This window comes from Ictidomys tridecemlineatus, chromosome 12 (assembly GCF_052094955.1).
Source record: "Ictidomys tridecemlineatus isolate mIctTri1 chromosome 12, mIctTri1.hap1, whole genome shotgun sequence".
Lineage (NCBI taxonomy): Eukaryota > Metazoa > Chordata > Mammalia > Rodentia > Sciuridae > Ictidomys > Ictidomys tridecemlineatus.
In genome coordinates, this window is record NC_135488.1 from 99,746,840 (window position 1) to 99,760,025 (window position 13,186).

The 13,186-nt window shown below is 40.7% G+C and overlaps 1 protein-coding gene across 1 annotated transcript in view; it reads right to left on the bottom strand.

Annotated features, from left to right (window-relative positions):
• Babam2 (BRISC and BRCA1 A complex member 2) overlaps window positions 1–13,186 on the bottom strand; it is a 388,027-nt gene that overhangs the window by 81,934 nt on the left and 292,907 nt on the right. The window contains exon 8 of the mRNA XM_005322497.3: window positions 2,719–2,818. Within this exon, the coding sequence (XP_005322554.1) occupies window positions 2,719–2,818 (100 nt within the window). The remainder of the gene's footprint in view (window positions 1–2,718; window positions 2,819–13,186) is intronic.

The window sequence follows — 13,186 nt, forward strand, 5'->3', positions numbered from 1 at the left end:
TTTTTTCTTTACCTTATGTATTTCCTTTACCTTATGTATTTTTACCTTATGTATTTTTCCTTTACCTTATGTATTTCCTATAAATTGAAATTTAAAGAAGGTTTTATAGGTAAAATGGGGCATCAATGGATCACTTGATTAAGATGATGACAGCCAGATCACGCCACTGTAGAGGGCTGTTGCCCTGTCACAGTGAGTATCAACCTTAATATATCCCCCACCCCAGGTGACCACCTAATACATCATCATCATCAAACATTCACTGTTGGGAGATTTTTATTTGAATCAATTTTTTTCATAATGACCTGCAAAATGGTGATTTTTGAACTTTATCATTCCCTTTGCATTTATAAGCTGATGTTCTCTGCAAAGAAGCCCTTTTTCTCACTAACTTGGGGTGGGTTTTTTTTCTCTCTCTCTTTTTTTTTTTTTTTGGTTATCTTGAACTCCTATTGAAAAGGCAATATAATGCTTTATTCTTTCTTTTTAAAATCCTTTAGATTTTAAATTGAAATAAGTGTTCAGAATAAGACATATGACAATAGGAGATTTTATTTTGCCTTTTTATATTTCCTTGTTATCATCAAATGACAGCTTCTATTTAAAAATGTGAACTCATTAAGCTAGGTAGTTGAAAGTCAAGTCATTTATGCACCAGCCTCCAACATGAAAACATGTTTTTTGTAATGTCTTCATAATGGTAGAAAGAAACAGTGGGAAAGTGAGACCCCCGATATTGTTTATACTGGCTATAGCCAAACAGCATTTCCTTGGCTAATGAAAGCTCAAGATAAAGTGCTTGGAATAACCTTGACACAATTGGTACTGATAGCCATGCTGCACCCTTTAAAAGTAAAACAATTCTATTTATACAATAGGGGTTTTATGTCAATTTATAAAAACAGTGCTTACTTTGCAGGCTTAATGCAGGATCAGAAATGTTATTTTCGGAAAAGAAAAACAGATGATAAGTTTGCTTAAGTGGCTTTGTTTAAAAAGGGGATGAAAACAGTTCTGTGTACTTGGTTTTAAAAACAGAAAACCATTTTAACAGAAACCCACAACAAAACTGGCTACAAAGATAGATTCCAATGTAATTATGGAAATTCATTTGAAGAGATTGTTCCTAAAAGCAGCCTATACTGTCCTCGTTTGGAGCAAACAGAAGAACACCAATTTCAAAAGACAAGTAAAATTAATGAAAGGGAAACAGATAAGAAAAACTGACTGATTCTTATATTTCTGGGAAAATGATAAAAAATTTTTTGAGGAAAATATATGACTAGAAATTAATCTCAATTGGAGAGCTTTAAAAAGGCTTTTCTTCTCAGTTCTGGAAGACCCAATTTGCATTTTTCTCTATAATTCTGGGACACAGATTGGAAGGCAGTGCAGAGCCCAGAATGTAAATAAGAATCCTGCCCTCCCCTCAGTCCTGCAGGAGGGCAGCAGCTAGGGGAATTTGGTCTCATGAGAAGCCACCACTCCAAGACAGTTGAATGCCCTGGAATCTGGGCCAGGCCCACAGACTGCAGAGTTGCCAGATTTTAGTTTCTCTGACATTTGAAAAATAATATGGAAGCCTCTGAAATATTATTGTTCTTTTAAAGTCTTTTCTATATAGAGAAGAACAATGTTTTGAACCAGGAGAGACAAATAAACAAAAGATCTCTTTCCAAGCTAATATACACAAGTCAACAGGAGTAAAGAAAATAGCACTTTGCAGAGGCTCGGGAGGGTGAGGAGGATCACAAGTTCAAAACCAGCCTCAGCAGCTTATCGAGGCTCTCATCAACTTAGCAAGACCCTGCCTCAAAATGAAAAATAAAAGGGAAGGGGAGTGGCTCAGTGGTTAAGCACCTCTGGGTTTAATCGTTTAATCCCTAGTACAAAAAAGAGAGAGAAAGAGGGCAGGGGGAGAGAGAGAAGTACTTTGGCAATTAAATAAACTGAGTCACAATCCATGTGGGAAGGTAAAGAGAGAGTTGATTATGCATTAACACCTCTAGTTTTCAGCTAAATATGTTGATTGGACATTAACAAATATATTCTTATATTTTTTGGAAATAGTTGACGACCACCATTATGGTAAAATCATTTACTTGGCAATGTTATAGCTCATTAATGCACCTAAGATAAAGCTTTAGTGACATGCCTGTGTAGAAGACCAGCTGAACTGGAATCTTGCCCTGTGGAGGAAGAGTCTAGCAAACTGCTTCCAGACCTGACAGGAAGCACCAAGGACTGACTATTAAAAAGTGAGTTACCAAAACATTAGAAAGAAATGAAGGCAGTTTTAAAGAACTATTCTGATAGTAATTTTTGGCAAACATGCATAGATGTATGCACGTACCAGATAACTGGGAAATGAAGGGGTTCAAAAATTCAAAACCACAAGAAGATACAAGATATAGCAAAAACTTAGGGAATAAAGGAAATTCATGAAAAAGGTGACTTAAATTTCCAAGTGTGAGTTAAGGGATAAAGATAAGACTGGAATATGAGGTCAGCAGTCTTAGAAGTCCAAGAAATAGGACAAGAAACAGATGAACTGTAATTCAAAGTAGGAATGAAAGTGTCACATGGAAGACGAAACCAGGAAGGCAGTCTGAGGTGGGTGATACAGGATGGTGCTGGTCCATGCTGAAGGAGTCACAGCTGGAGGAGTCACAGCTGGAGAAGTCATAGCTGGAGGAGTCAGGGTACTTGCTTTTTTACCTTGTTGGTGAGTAGGTGGCATACTTGAGGAACATAATCGATAAGACATCCTCCTCCCGGAAAAGCTGGGATATGGAGAGCTGAGGAGCCTCCAAGTGCACTGAAAAGAAAAGAGTACAAGACATTGTTCTTAGGGCTCGAGCAACACAGGCAGGGACACTGCCAAGCAGACGTGGATTCTTCAGTCAAAGCCCAGCTGGCAACTGCTTTGAATCAATAATGATGGGAAATGAGCTTTACTTTACTATTAAATTTCTATATTACATTATGTGGCACATCATTAAAAACAAGTGAGGGTCTTCTCACCCAACAGTACAAATTAGCAAGTTTTGTTTGGCCCAGGTAAACTGGCTTACCAATATGTTATTGAAACATACTTTTAGACTCTTCTTTATGCCCAATTCATTGAAAATTATTCATGGAACAGCTGTACTATACTAAAATGAAGATATAACATAACATTATAAAAGTATATTAAAGTTCTCCAGCTTATAAGCTGTGTTACCTTGTTTTTAAAGGCATATAAGGAGAATGTATGGTCTAAACAAGGTATAGTCAACAATCATTGATCCAAATGCTAAAACACGATGATTCAGACATAGTTTCCAGAATTTTCATGGAGCTGAAATTTTTTCAGTTTAAATTATCCAGCATATAATTATTAGAAGAAACTGTTCAGAACTTTACAGCTTGCATTTCTTTTACCACCTTTAATTTTTTCCTTTTGCCCTAATTTGTTTTCCTTAATTTTATTTTAATATACATATTTCTATAAGTCCCTTAAAACCTCTCTGTAATATGGTGGGATGTTAAAAAAAAGCCTTTAAAATTCTTTAATTCTGTGATTACTCATTATCCAAGTCCCCACACTTATAAGGTTATAAATGGAAAACAAGTGTGCCCCAAGAACTGCCTAAAAAATCATTCCTAAAGAGGTCAAGGCGGATTCGCTGAGTCTAGGGTTTGTGACACAGGGAACATGTCTAATTACTAAAAGGATTCCAGACTCATTCTACATTGAGTGGATTTCTGAAATTAATTTTTCTGGCAAAGATAAATTTTATGCTTGTTTATGAGAATGAAAAATTCCAACAAGCAAAAGTCCAGATAATGTGAGGAGTCAAAGTGTATTCGAGTGTAAATATTCGATATTGACTCTTTCTACTCAGATGAAACCTAGAAGTGCAGCTCTTCTGACAATCGAGAGCACCATAAGACAGCATTTGCCTCAGTATGACATTAACGAATCATCTGCGCTCTACAACTGCACACAATCAGCAGCACCAGCACTGCCTTTTGCTACTGTTGGAGTCGATGCTGCATGAGATGTAACCTAAAATCTGGGAAAATTCCCATGACTTCCTGTGAACCAGAGCTGGCTTGTTTGTCCTCTCTTTGCATGCAGGAAAGATGCAAGAAGGCACACATCTCAGTAGAAGGTTCTAATGATTCCATTAGGATGGAAAACTGACCAAGAAGAAGATTCTACAGGACAAAAATAAATTAATCAATCCATTATTTATACCTTGTGGCTATTCATTAAACATCCATAAAACATAGACAATGCCAAGCTCCAGGCTGCTCATATCTTATTTAGAGAACGAATCTTTCACATTACACTGTTCCAAAAAGGAAATAATTTGGGTGGTTCCTTGGAATTGACTGTAATGGGCTTTGACTTATAAAACATATTATAGGGCAAGTCTTTAATCATTCATTGACTTGCACACCAGGAAGGAAGCTAGTTTGTGGGTAATCCTCTGAACCTGAATCTCTCTGTTTCTCTCTCTGCTTGATTTGTGTCATTCTGAAAGATAGCCACGAGGCAAAAATTACCTAGAATGAAGGAAAGATGATGTAGAAGTACGAAGAAATCCTGCCGCTTTGCTGCCAGGCCCCTGTTTCTGCTCCCTGCTCCAGTGATGACTAAGATCTTGCCCTGGTACTCATTGCTCAATCATATTATCTAACTTAATCCCTCCCCCCTACTCAATGAAGTGGGAATTACCATTATAATTTCACAGGTGAAGAAAAGGCCTAGAGAGCACAGGAATTGCCTCAGCTTCACACACCCCAGTGAGCAGTAGCGCCAAGATGGGACCCCAACCTGCTGTCTGCTGCCTGCTGCCAGGGTCCATGCTGTTTCTGATGAAATAAGTTGCCTCCTTGAGGGAGGGGGATTTTTATTTATTTAATTTTGGGGGGGGGGCCTGCTGGGAATGGTGTCCAGGGCTGTGTGAGAGTGCTGAGCTGGGTTAGGACAAAGGGCCCCTAGGGGCATTCAGACCAAGGCTAAGGCACACCCTGAGGCACAGTTCATCTTCTCTGCAGTCATCTGCTAGCAGCCAGGAGCTCTCCTCCTCCAGCTGTTCAGGCACCAGTATCCCCACCCCCACTGCCACCCCAACCCTCAACAATCAGATTCACTAGATCTTGGATGTGATGGGCCAACCACTCCAGCATGTCTACTTTGAGTGACTCAGCCAGCTATGCAGGGCAGGCCTCCTTGTGTGAAGCACTTCAGGACCTATGACAGACTATTTTAGCTGAGTTTATTTTTTAAAGGATGCTTATTTCACCCTTTGTTTAACTCAGTAGTTTCTTAGCTTGTAAGGGTACAAAACCTAGCATTCAGTGTCACACACTGATATGCGCTGCTGATTCATGTATAAATATCCGCCTCATGGGTAAATATTTAACAGGCTTGCTATAGCTCCAATGCTGCTCTGACCATACTGAATAAACAAAGTCAAGTGCCATGAAATAAAAGATCCATTATATTTTTAAAAGGTGGAAAGTGGAGGTAAGGTCTTGTGATCTCTAATTAGTTAATACTGATGAAGGGGGTGGGGAACAGGCTGAGCATGTACAACAGAAAACTCACCTGTGCAGAGATTCCAGGGCTCACTGAGATGCCCCCAGGAATGCAGCTGGCAGGAGACCCAGGGCCTGACTAACTCCCTCCTGGCTGAGCCAGGGCTGGGGCGGGGTGAGGAACAGATGAAAGGGATCACTTGGTGCTACTGCTTCTGATCTCTAGAGCGGGGCAGGGAGCAGGCAGGGACAAAAAGGTGAGGAAAAGTAATCGGGGTGTCAAGGGTTTTAGGTTGAACTTGGGAGGAGAAAAGGGTGAAGAGGGCTGTTTGGATAGAAAGTGCCTTCTATGACTTCATGGACTAATGTGAACCATGAAATGAGTTAATAATTCTTAGAAATGAAAGTAAATCTGTGGATATGAATAAGGATAAGGATAGAGTCAGTTTGAAAAGCTTTTCCACCAATGGAGTTAATTAATTAGACCAAAGGGTAACCAGAAAAGCACTTCCAGCTCTGCCTTATGCGCTCTAAAGGATAAACATTAAGAACTATCTCCGTGGAAGGTATTAATATATTCTTTTCCATGCAGATGAAGTTAACAGAGACCTTTATGAACTTGGCTCTGTCTGCAAATATCGAAGCCTTGATTTGGCGGCAGCATGACAGTGCGAAGGAATCATTTTTGAGTACTGCGACATGGAAAAATGAGGGGAGACAGGCTGTCTGAAAGTCTGACTTGGGTCAATGGGGTTTGATTTTGACCATCGCGAAAGAACAAATCCCCAAATGAAATAAGCAAAACATAATTGTGACTGGAGAAGACCAGAGGGCTAGAGATTCTCCATCATCATTCCTACTTCTGTCAAGTTTTGTCTCATTAGTTCTACTCAACTTTCTCACCAGTGCAGCTGGGGATAATACTACTTGCAAAAAAGAAAATACCAATCTCTTAAAGCATTGAAAGAGGGTCAGAATAATAATGAGAATTACACTGATACAGAGATGACACCAAGCACTTGAAAAGAAACTTTATTCTAGAATGCCTCTGGTTTGAGTCTAAGGGTCATGAAAAGGTACTTTCAGAGACACCTGGGTCAGCCTTAGTGCCCTGCTCTTTCCCTTGCGTTAAGGTTCTAAGGGTCAGAAAGTTGGCCTGGCTCCTCTACCACAGCATGATTCAGAGGAGTGTAAGAGGCTCAGGCACGGAAATGGGGAACTTCAAGAAGGTAAATATACCCAAGCTGCCTCTAGCCCCCAAGCTAAGGGAAAGGCCAGAGGAAGGTGCAAGGCCTTCACTCAAATCAACAAACATTCACTGTGTGCCCAGCTCTGTTTAAGAACTCAAGTTTCCCATTCTGACTATGTGACTAGGACTCCACTGTCAAGTCCCTTCAAGGTAGACAAATGCCAGGGATTCTCAAGGATCTGGGGCACTGTATGATACAAGAGTATGTTTCCTGGGGGCCTGCTGGGAGAGCCACCGCAATAAAACAAGTCCCTATTATTTACTGAGTACCTACTTTGGCCAGGTGCTCTACTAGGTATTCATAATCTCTAAATCATATGACAATCCTATTCAGTAGATCTAATTATCCCAATTTATAGATGAGGAAACTGAAGTTCTAACAGTTCAAGTGTCTTGTCCAAGATAACCCAATAAATAAGTTTCAGAGATGGGCTTGGACTCAGATCTTTCTAGTTCCAAAGCCTGTGTCCTTTTTCCATTAGGAATTCTTTCACAGAAAGATGGTGTGGAACTAGTGGAATAGCGGACGAAGTGATTGTTAACTGTCTTCAAAACTTTTACCTATAAAATTCATCACCATGTCATTTCACATTCTATTATCTTAAGATAACATATCTTGCAACAAGTTAATCTGATGGGATTTTTAAAAAGTTACTTACAGATTCTAAAAACCCAGAAGGACATAAATAATAAAGTGAGGAGAGGGTCTGGTTTTCCAACTGGATTTGTTTTTCTAGTAAAGAATTTTCTAGAACTTCTTATCAGTCCTCTCTTATCATTTTATAGATTCAACTGTGAACCATCTCCAGAGGCTCTCAGTCCTTCAGCTAAACAAAATCAAACTATAGTCCAGTATGGAAAAATCTCAAGGAGCACAAGAGAAGAGGGAAATAACAGACAGGAGATCAGGATGGGGAGGAGGTCTGGGGACGTACACTGGACAGGGGCCCAGGGAAGCATCAGTGCAGACCTGGCCATGGCATGTTTGTGATAGATTTAGTACTTCACATAAGCAAGGTCTTTGTTAGAGTACTGTGTTCCATTTCTTGTTTCCCATTTTTAGAGAGACATATAAAAATGGAAATGTTCTGAGACAACAGTATGATTAAATGCTCAGAAAATGTTCCTCTTTGGAGCAAAGTCTACAGAAGTTGAAATTGCTAAGTTAAAATACTTAGAGGGTTATGGAATTATTAAATAGAGTAATTTTAAAATATGAAGGCAGGGCTGGGTTGTGGCTCAGCGGTAGAGTGCTTGCCCAGCACGTGCAAGGCCCTGGGTTCAATCCTCAGCACCACATAAAAATAAATAAATAAAATAAAGATATTGTGTTCAACTACAACTAAAAAATATTTAAGTAAATAAATAAAATATGAAGGCATACTATAAGGGTGAGTTTCATCAGCTGCTCTCTACCCAGGGATAAAATAAACAAAAATAATTTAAACGGCAGTTAAAGGGGACTTGGTTGGTAAATGAATTCTCCATAGAACAAAGTTTCCATTTACTGAGCACTAACTGTTGATCAGGCACCAGACCAAGTGCTTCTCCTATATGGTATCATCTATCCATCTCTCCAACCTACAAGAAAAATGTCATTCCATTTCATGGATGAAAGGGCTGGAAGTTAGAGAAGCTAAATAACCTTTCTAAGGTCATGCAGATGATGACAGCAAGGACACATCTAACTCCATGTCTCTCGGACCTAAATCTGCCCACTCTCAGGTCTTTGATTAGCACTTTTGGACTTCTACATCCCAATCTGCAGACATCTGGTTCTACATGTGGGCTGACCAAGCCCTTGAAGCTGTTTCCAGGAACACTTATTTAGGTACATGAGCTGAAGCCATTAGAGCCCTTTTCATTCTAGGAAAAGAAACTCCTGGAAACCTGGAAGAACTCTGGGGGCCAGAGGACTTGGTGGACACCTTCCAGTAGAGAAGAGGTGGAATGCAAGCAAGGAAATTTTACATTTTAAGAAATACAAAAGAAGTGAGTACTGTAATTGCAAACAGAGTATGTCTAACAACATGAACACGAACCAAGTCTTTGTTCAGAGATGTGTTTTTTTAAGTTTGTTAACATCTCACAAAAGCCTTTAAGGGGCAGTAATCTTAACAGATGTCCACCATCAGGATTTTGTTAGCATGTGGAAAAGCAGTTTAAGTAAGGCCCCCCAAACAACAATGGATTCAGCAGATGTTGTTATACTAAGATTTGGTACGAACTACTTAGAATGATGCCCGGCCACTCAGGACACGAACAGATTAAGGGAAAGAAGAGTTTTTACCCTCTTGCTGCATCTCTATCCTTGGCCTGTGATCTTCAGTTAATTCCACTGCAATCTATTTGAGGAATGAAACTATTTTCAAATATCAGTGGTTGGAAACAAGTGAACATATTGTAAATTTGTTAAAAATTTACAATTTTGAAGCTCCACTGAAAGTCTTTACTACTCTACTATTATATGAGTTACTTTTCCTATGAATTACCTTTAAAGTACTTTTTCTGGAAAAAAAAAATCAATGCTTAAAGAAATCAATAGTTACCCTAAACTAAATTTAGGAACATTTTTCTAAATCCCTCCCTCTCCCTCTCATTGCACACAGGTTTTAATGATGGCCAAAGGCACAGGCAGAGAATAAGAAAAAAATACTTTGGTCTTTCCAGGGCAGGGAAAGGCATTCACCCGATTCCTGTTAGCTGGCATTTGCTGAAGGCCTAGGCACAAGAACAGCATGCAGACATTGCCGGTTTCTGGGCTCAAAGGACTATTCTGTAAGTAGTTGGAGTTTGGCTCACACACAAAAATGAAAAAGACACCAGAAGATGAGATTAGCCAGAGAACTAGTACTCAGCACTTTATAATTTGTTTCCAAAGTGCTCCTTGCTTGATTTTTACAACAGCTTTACAAAGCACATAGCAAGTGTTAATATCGCAGAGAGGAAAAAACTGAGGCTGGGAATGGATGACTTGCCCAAAATGAAAATGAAAGTGGGATTGTAATATTTCTTTGCACCAGCAGTTTTCATGTTTGCTTAGGAATAACTTGGGCAGCTTGTTTAACACTCATAAACCCAGGACCGTCCCAAGAGAAGGCAATTTATCAGGTACAGCAGGTCTGAGATGGGGCCTGGACATCTGCATTTTAACCACAGATGCAGATGCAGGTGGTCCTCACACCACCTTCTGAATATTGCCCTGCTCCTCACTCTGACAGTGCACATGGGCTGGGGACAGGGAGAGGAGTGGTAAAAGCAAATCTGCCTTCCATTCCTAGGGGTCAGGTCTGAAAGGCACTGTAAACAATAGGGAGGTAAAAGAAACAGGCATGCTCTTAAGGTCTGGTATGGGAGATGAGACATTAATGGAAAAGACTTTAAAAAGTGATTTTTGGCTAAGCGTTTACATAGGAAAATGAAGTGTGATCACATTCAGATAACCAGAAAGCAGGGCAAAGGATCAGGCAAACCAAGACTGGGGTCAAGTCAGGAGGACACAGTACTTAGCAAGGCAGGTTGAGGATCACAGGCCAGGAATTCAGTGTGGATGGCAGACTGTGGTCATGGGCCACACTGGGCAGTTTTCTGGCCCATTGAGAAAGGCATATTTAGTACTTCAGGCTGCCTAGGATATCTCCTGGTAAGAGGGCATCTGCCGGGAGGGGGAACAAGAAGGATGATGGAAGATCCTGGTGCAAAGTCAATTGTGAACTGGAAAACAAAGTGAGGTTAGAAAGAAATTTTATTAGGTTACGGAGTGAGAGATGTACTGGAGATTAAAAAAAAAAAAAAAAAGGCTGGGCTTCAAGAATGAATCTCAACTGGTCTTTTTCCTTAAAATTTAGCCGTTACACTGAAAACTTCCAAATTTACATCTGTAGCTCAGACTTTTTCTGAACTGAAGGCCTACCTATTTGACTGCCTACTCACAGGTTTCACTTAGAGATTTAAAACACCTCGAACTTAACTCACTTACAGGCAAACCCTACCCACAAAACCTAGCACTCCTCCATACATCCCACTTCAGTAATGGCAGCTCCCAACTCCTGGTTCCCAGACCCAGACCCCAGCCAGCCATCTTGCCTCTTCTCTCTCACCCCCACATTCAACTAGCCTGGCCGAGCCCACCAAGAGCTGCCCATCTGGATCACTGCCTCCATGGAGAGGCCAACGCTGCTGGACACTGGCCCAGTTCTTCCACTGTTCCCTCTGCTGAGAATTCTCTAGCCAGCCGTCTGTGGGACTTGCTTCTTCACCTGCTCTTATTCCTATGCTCCCGAACATCCCTCTGCCACCTCTGGTGCCCCTCTTTTCTGGTGGACTTCTTTTCAGGTCCTGTACCTCCATAAGATATTCTACATATTACATTTGATCACTATCTCCCCCCACCACCCATCAATTGAATGTAAACTCTCCCAGAATGGGAATCTTTGCCTATTTTGTTCACTTCTATAACCCTGGAAACAAGAATAATGCCAAGCTATATTAAGACACAATAAACATTATAGTATAGGTTGAGCATCCTTCATCTGAAACTCTTAAATCCACAACACTCTGAAATCTGAAAGTTTTTGGGTACTGACATGATGCCACAAGTGGAAAGTCCCAAGCCTGACCTCATGTAACAGGTCATAGTCAAAACATGAGTGCAGTGAAAATATCATGTAAAATTAACCTCAGGCCACATGTACAAGGTCTATATGAAATAGGAATAAATTTTGGGTTTAGACTTGGGTCCTATTCCCAAGATATTTCTTCATGTATGTGCAAGTATTCTAAAATCTGAAAAAAAGTCCAAAACACATCTGGCCCCACGTATTTAAGTTAAGGGATAGTAAATCTGAATTAAAGTAGAATATAGGGAAGAGTTAGTGGGAATTGAATCTACAAAATGGACTTTAAAATCAATAGATGGATATGTCTTTTCTGAAACCGTCACTGTGGAGAGGAAGATCTTAAGGGTCTAGAGCAGGGATTGGAAAAGGGTCAAATGTTGGCTTTGCCATCCTGGAGAACATGTAAGTGGATGAGCCCGGCTATGTTCCAATATGATTTTATTTATGGATATGGAAATTCGAATTCCTTATGGTTTTTACGAGTCATAAAACATTATTCTTTAGATGTTTCTCTAACCATTTAGAAACGTGAAAATCATTCGAAGTTCACAGGCCATCCACAACTGCTGCAGGCTGGATTTGCCCAGGGGGCCTTTGCTTGCTGATTCTTGATCTAGGATTACAAAATTATTTGATGGTTGTACAGATTATGAAAGGAGGACACATATCCAGGAAAAATTCAGGCAAAAAGACCTAGATTAGGTCATTAGCAGAAATGAAAAGCATGTGCTTTGGTGGAACCTCTTGGGAGCCAGGCTGTAGCCACAAGCATCACTGGGCTTCTTCAGGCAAGGGCGAGGTGAACATCAGGCAGTGTGTGAACCGTGGGAGTTCTCACAATGGTACTGGATTGCAACCGTGCAAGAGAGAGCTATTTTTATGATTTTGAACGAAGCTCGAGGCATATTCTGGTGCTTTTTACTTCTATGTTAGGTGAAAAGCTGCCTACAAAAGCCTTCCTCCCACCCAAAATGCTAGCTGTTAGTTGGTGACTGATCTTCAGAAATATTAAGATGAATCATATATGCTCTTTTCACAGTGCAAAAAGAGATAATTTTAAAACTCAGAAAATGTCACTTTGGGAAGTCACAAACCACACAATAGAAAAGCTGTCCAGCCTTAAAGTTGTAAATAAATAAAACCCTGTTCCTGTGTGGAAACCTTTTCCCTCGTTTGGATCGAGATGCTTCTTTAGGACTCGCCTCCAAGGCTGGCTGGTGTTAAAATGATCAAATGTGAAAACACGTTCAGTTGCACAATCTGAGCCTGGAAGGCAGCCCTAGCTCCCCTCCCGCCTCCTGGGGCCCCCTGTTCTGGGGAGCCCACGCGCTCAGTCTTGCCTTTTATCAAGTGGCTGATCCTCTCACCCACCGGCACGCGTGGCCTCCCTGTCTCTCCCAGCTGGGCCTGAAAGGCACCAGCGGACAGCAGGGCTCAGTCTTCCCCTGAGCACGAGAAAGGACTCCTGGGTTGCTTCCTTCTTCCTGCTTGGAGAAACAGGTATTCTTGTCTTTGATCCCTACACTCTGTTTTCTTTCTCTTCTTACTAAACAGATCTCTCCCTGTCCCCTCCCCCTACTTTTGCAACTTCATCATTTTTCCACATTGCACCGTTTGGCACAGAAGGAAGAACCACATCAAATGAAGGAATGCAACCACAAAGCTGCCTCGAGAAGCAAGGCCCCATTTTTTTTTTTTTTTTTTTTTTGTCAATTTACCGTTTTTGGACTTGTTCTCCCATAATCAAATCCTCCCTATCGTGTTAACAATGTGGTGGTGTGTCAGA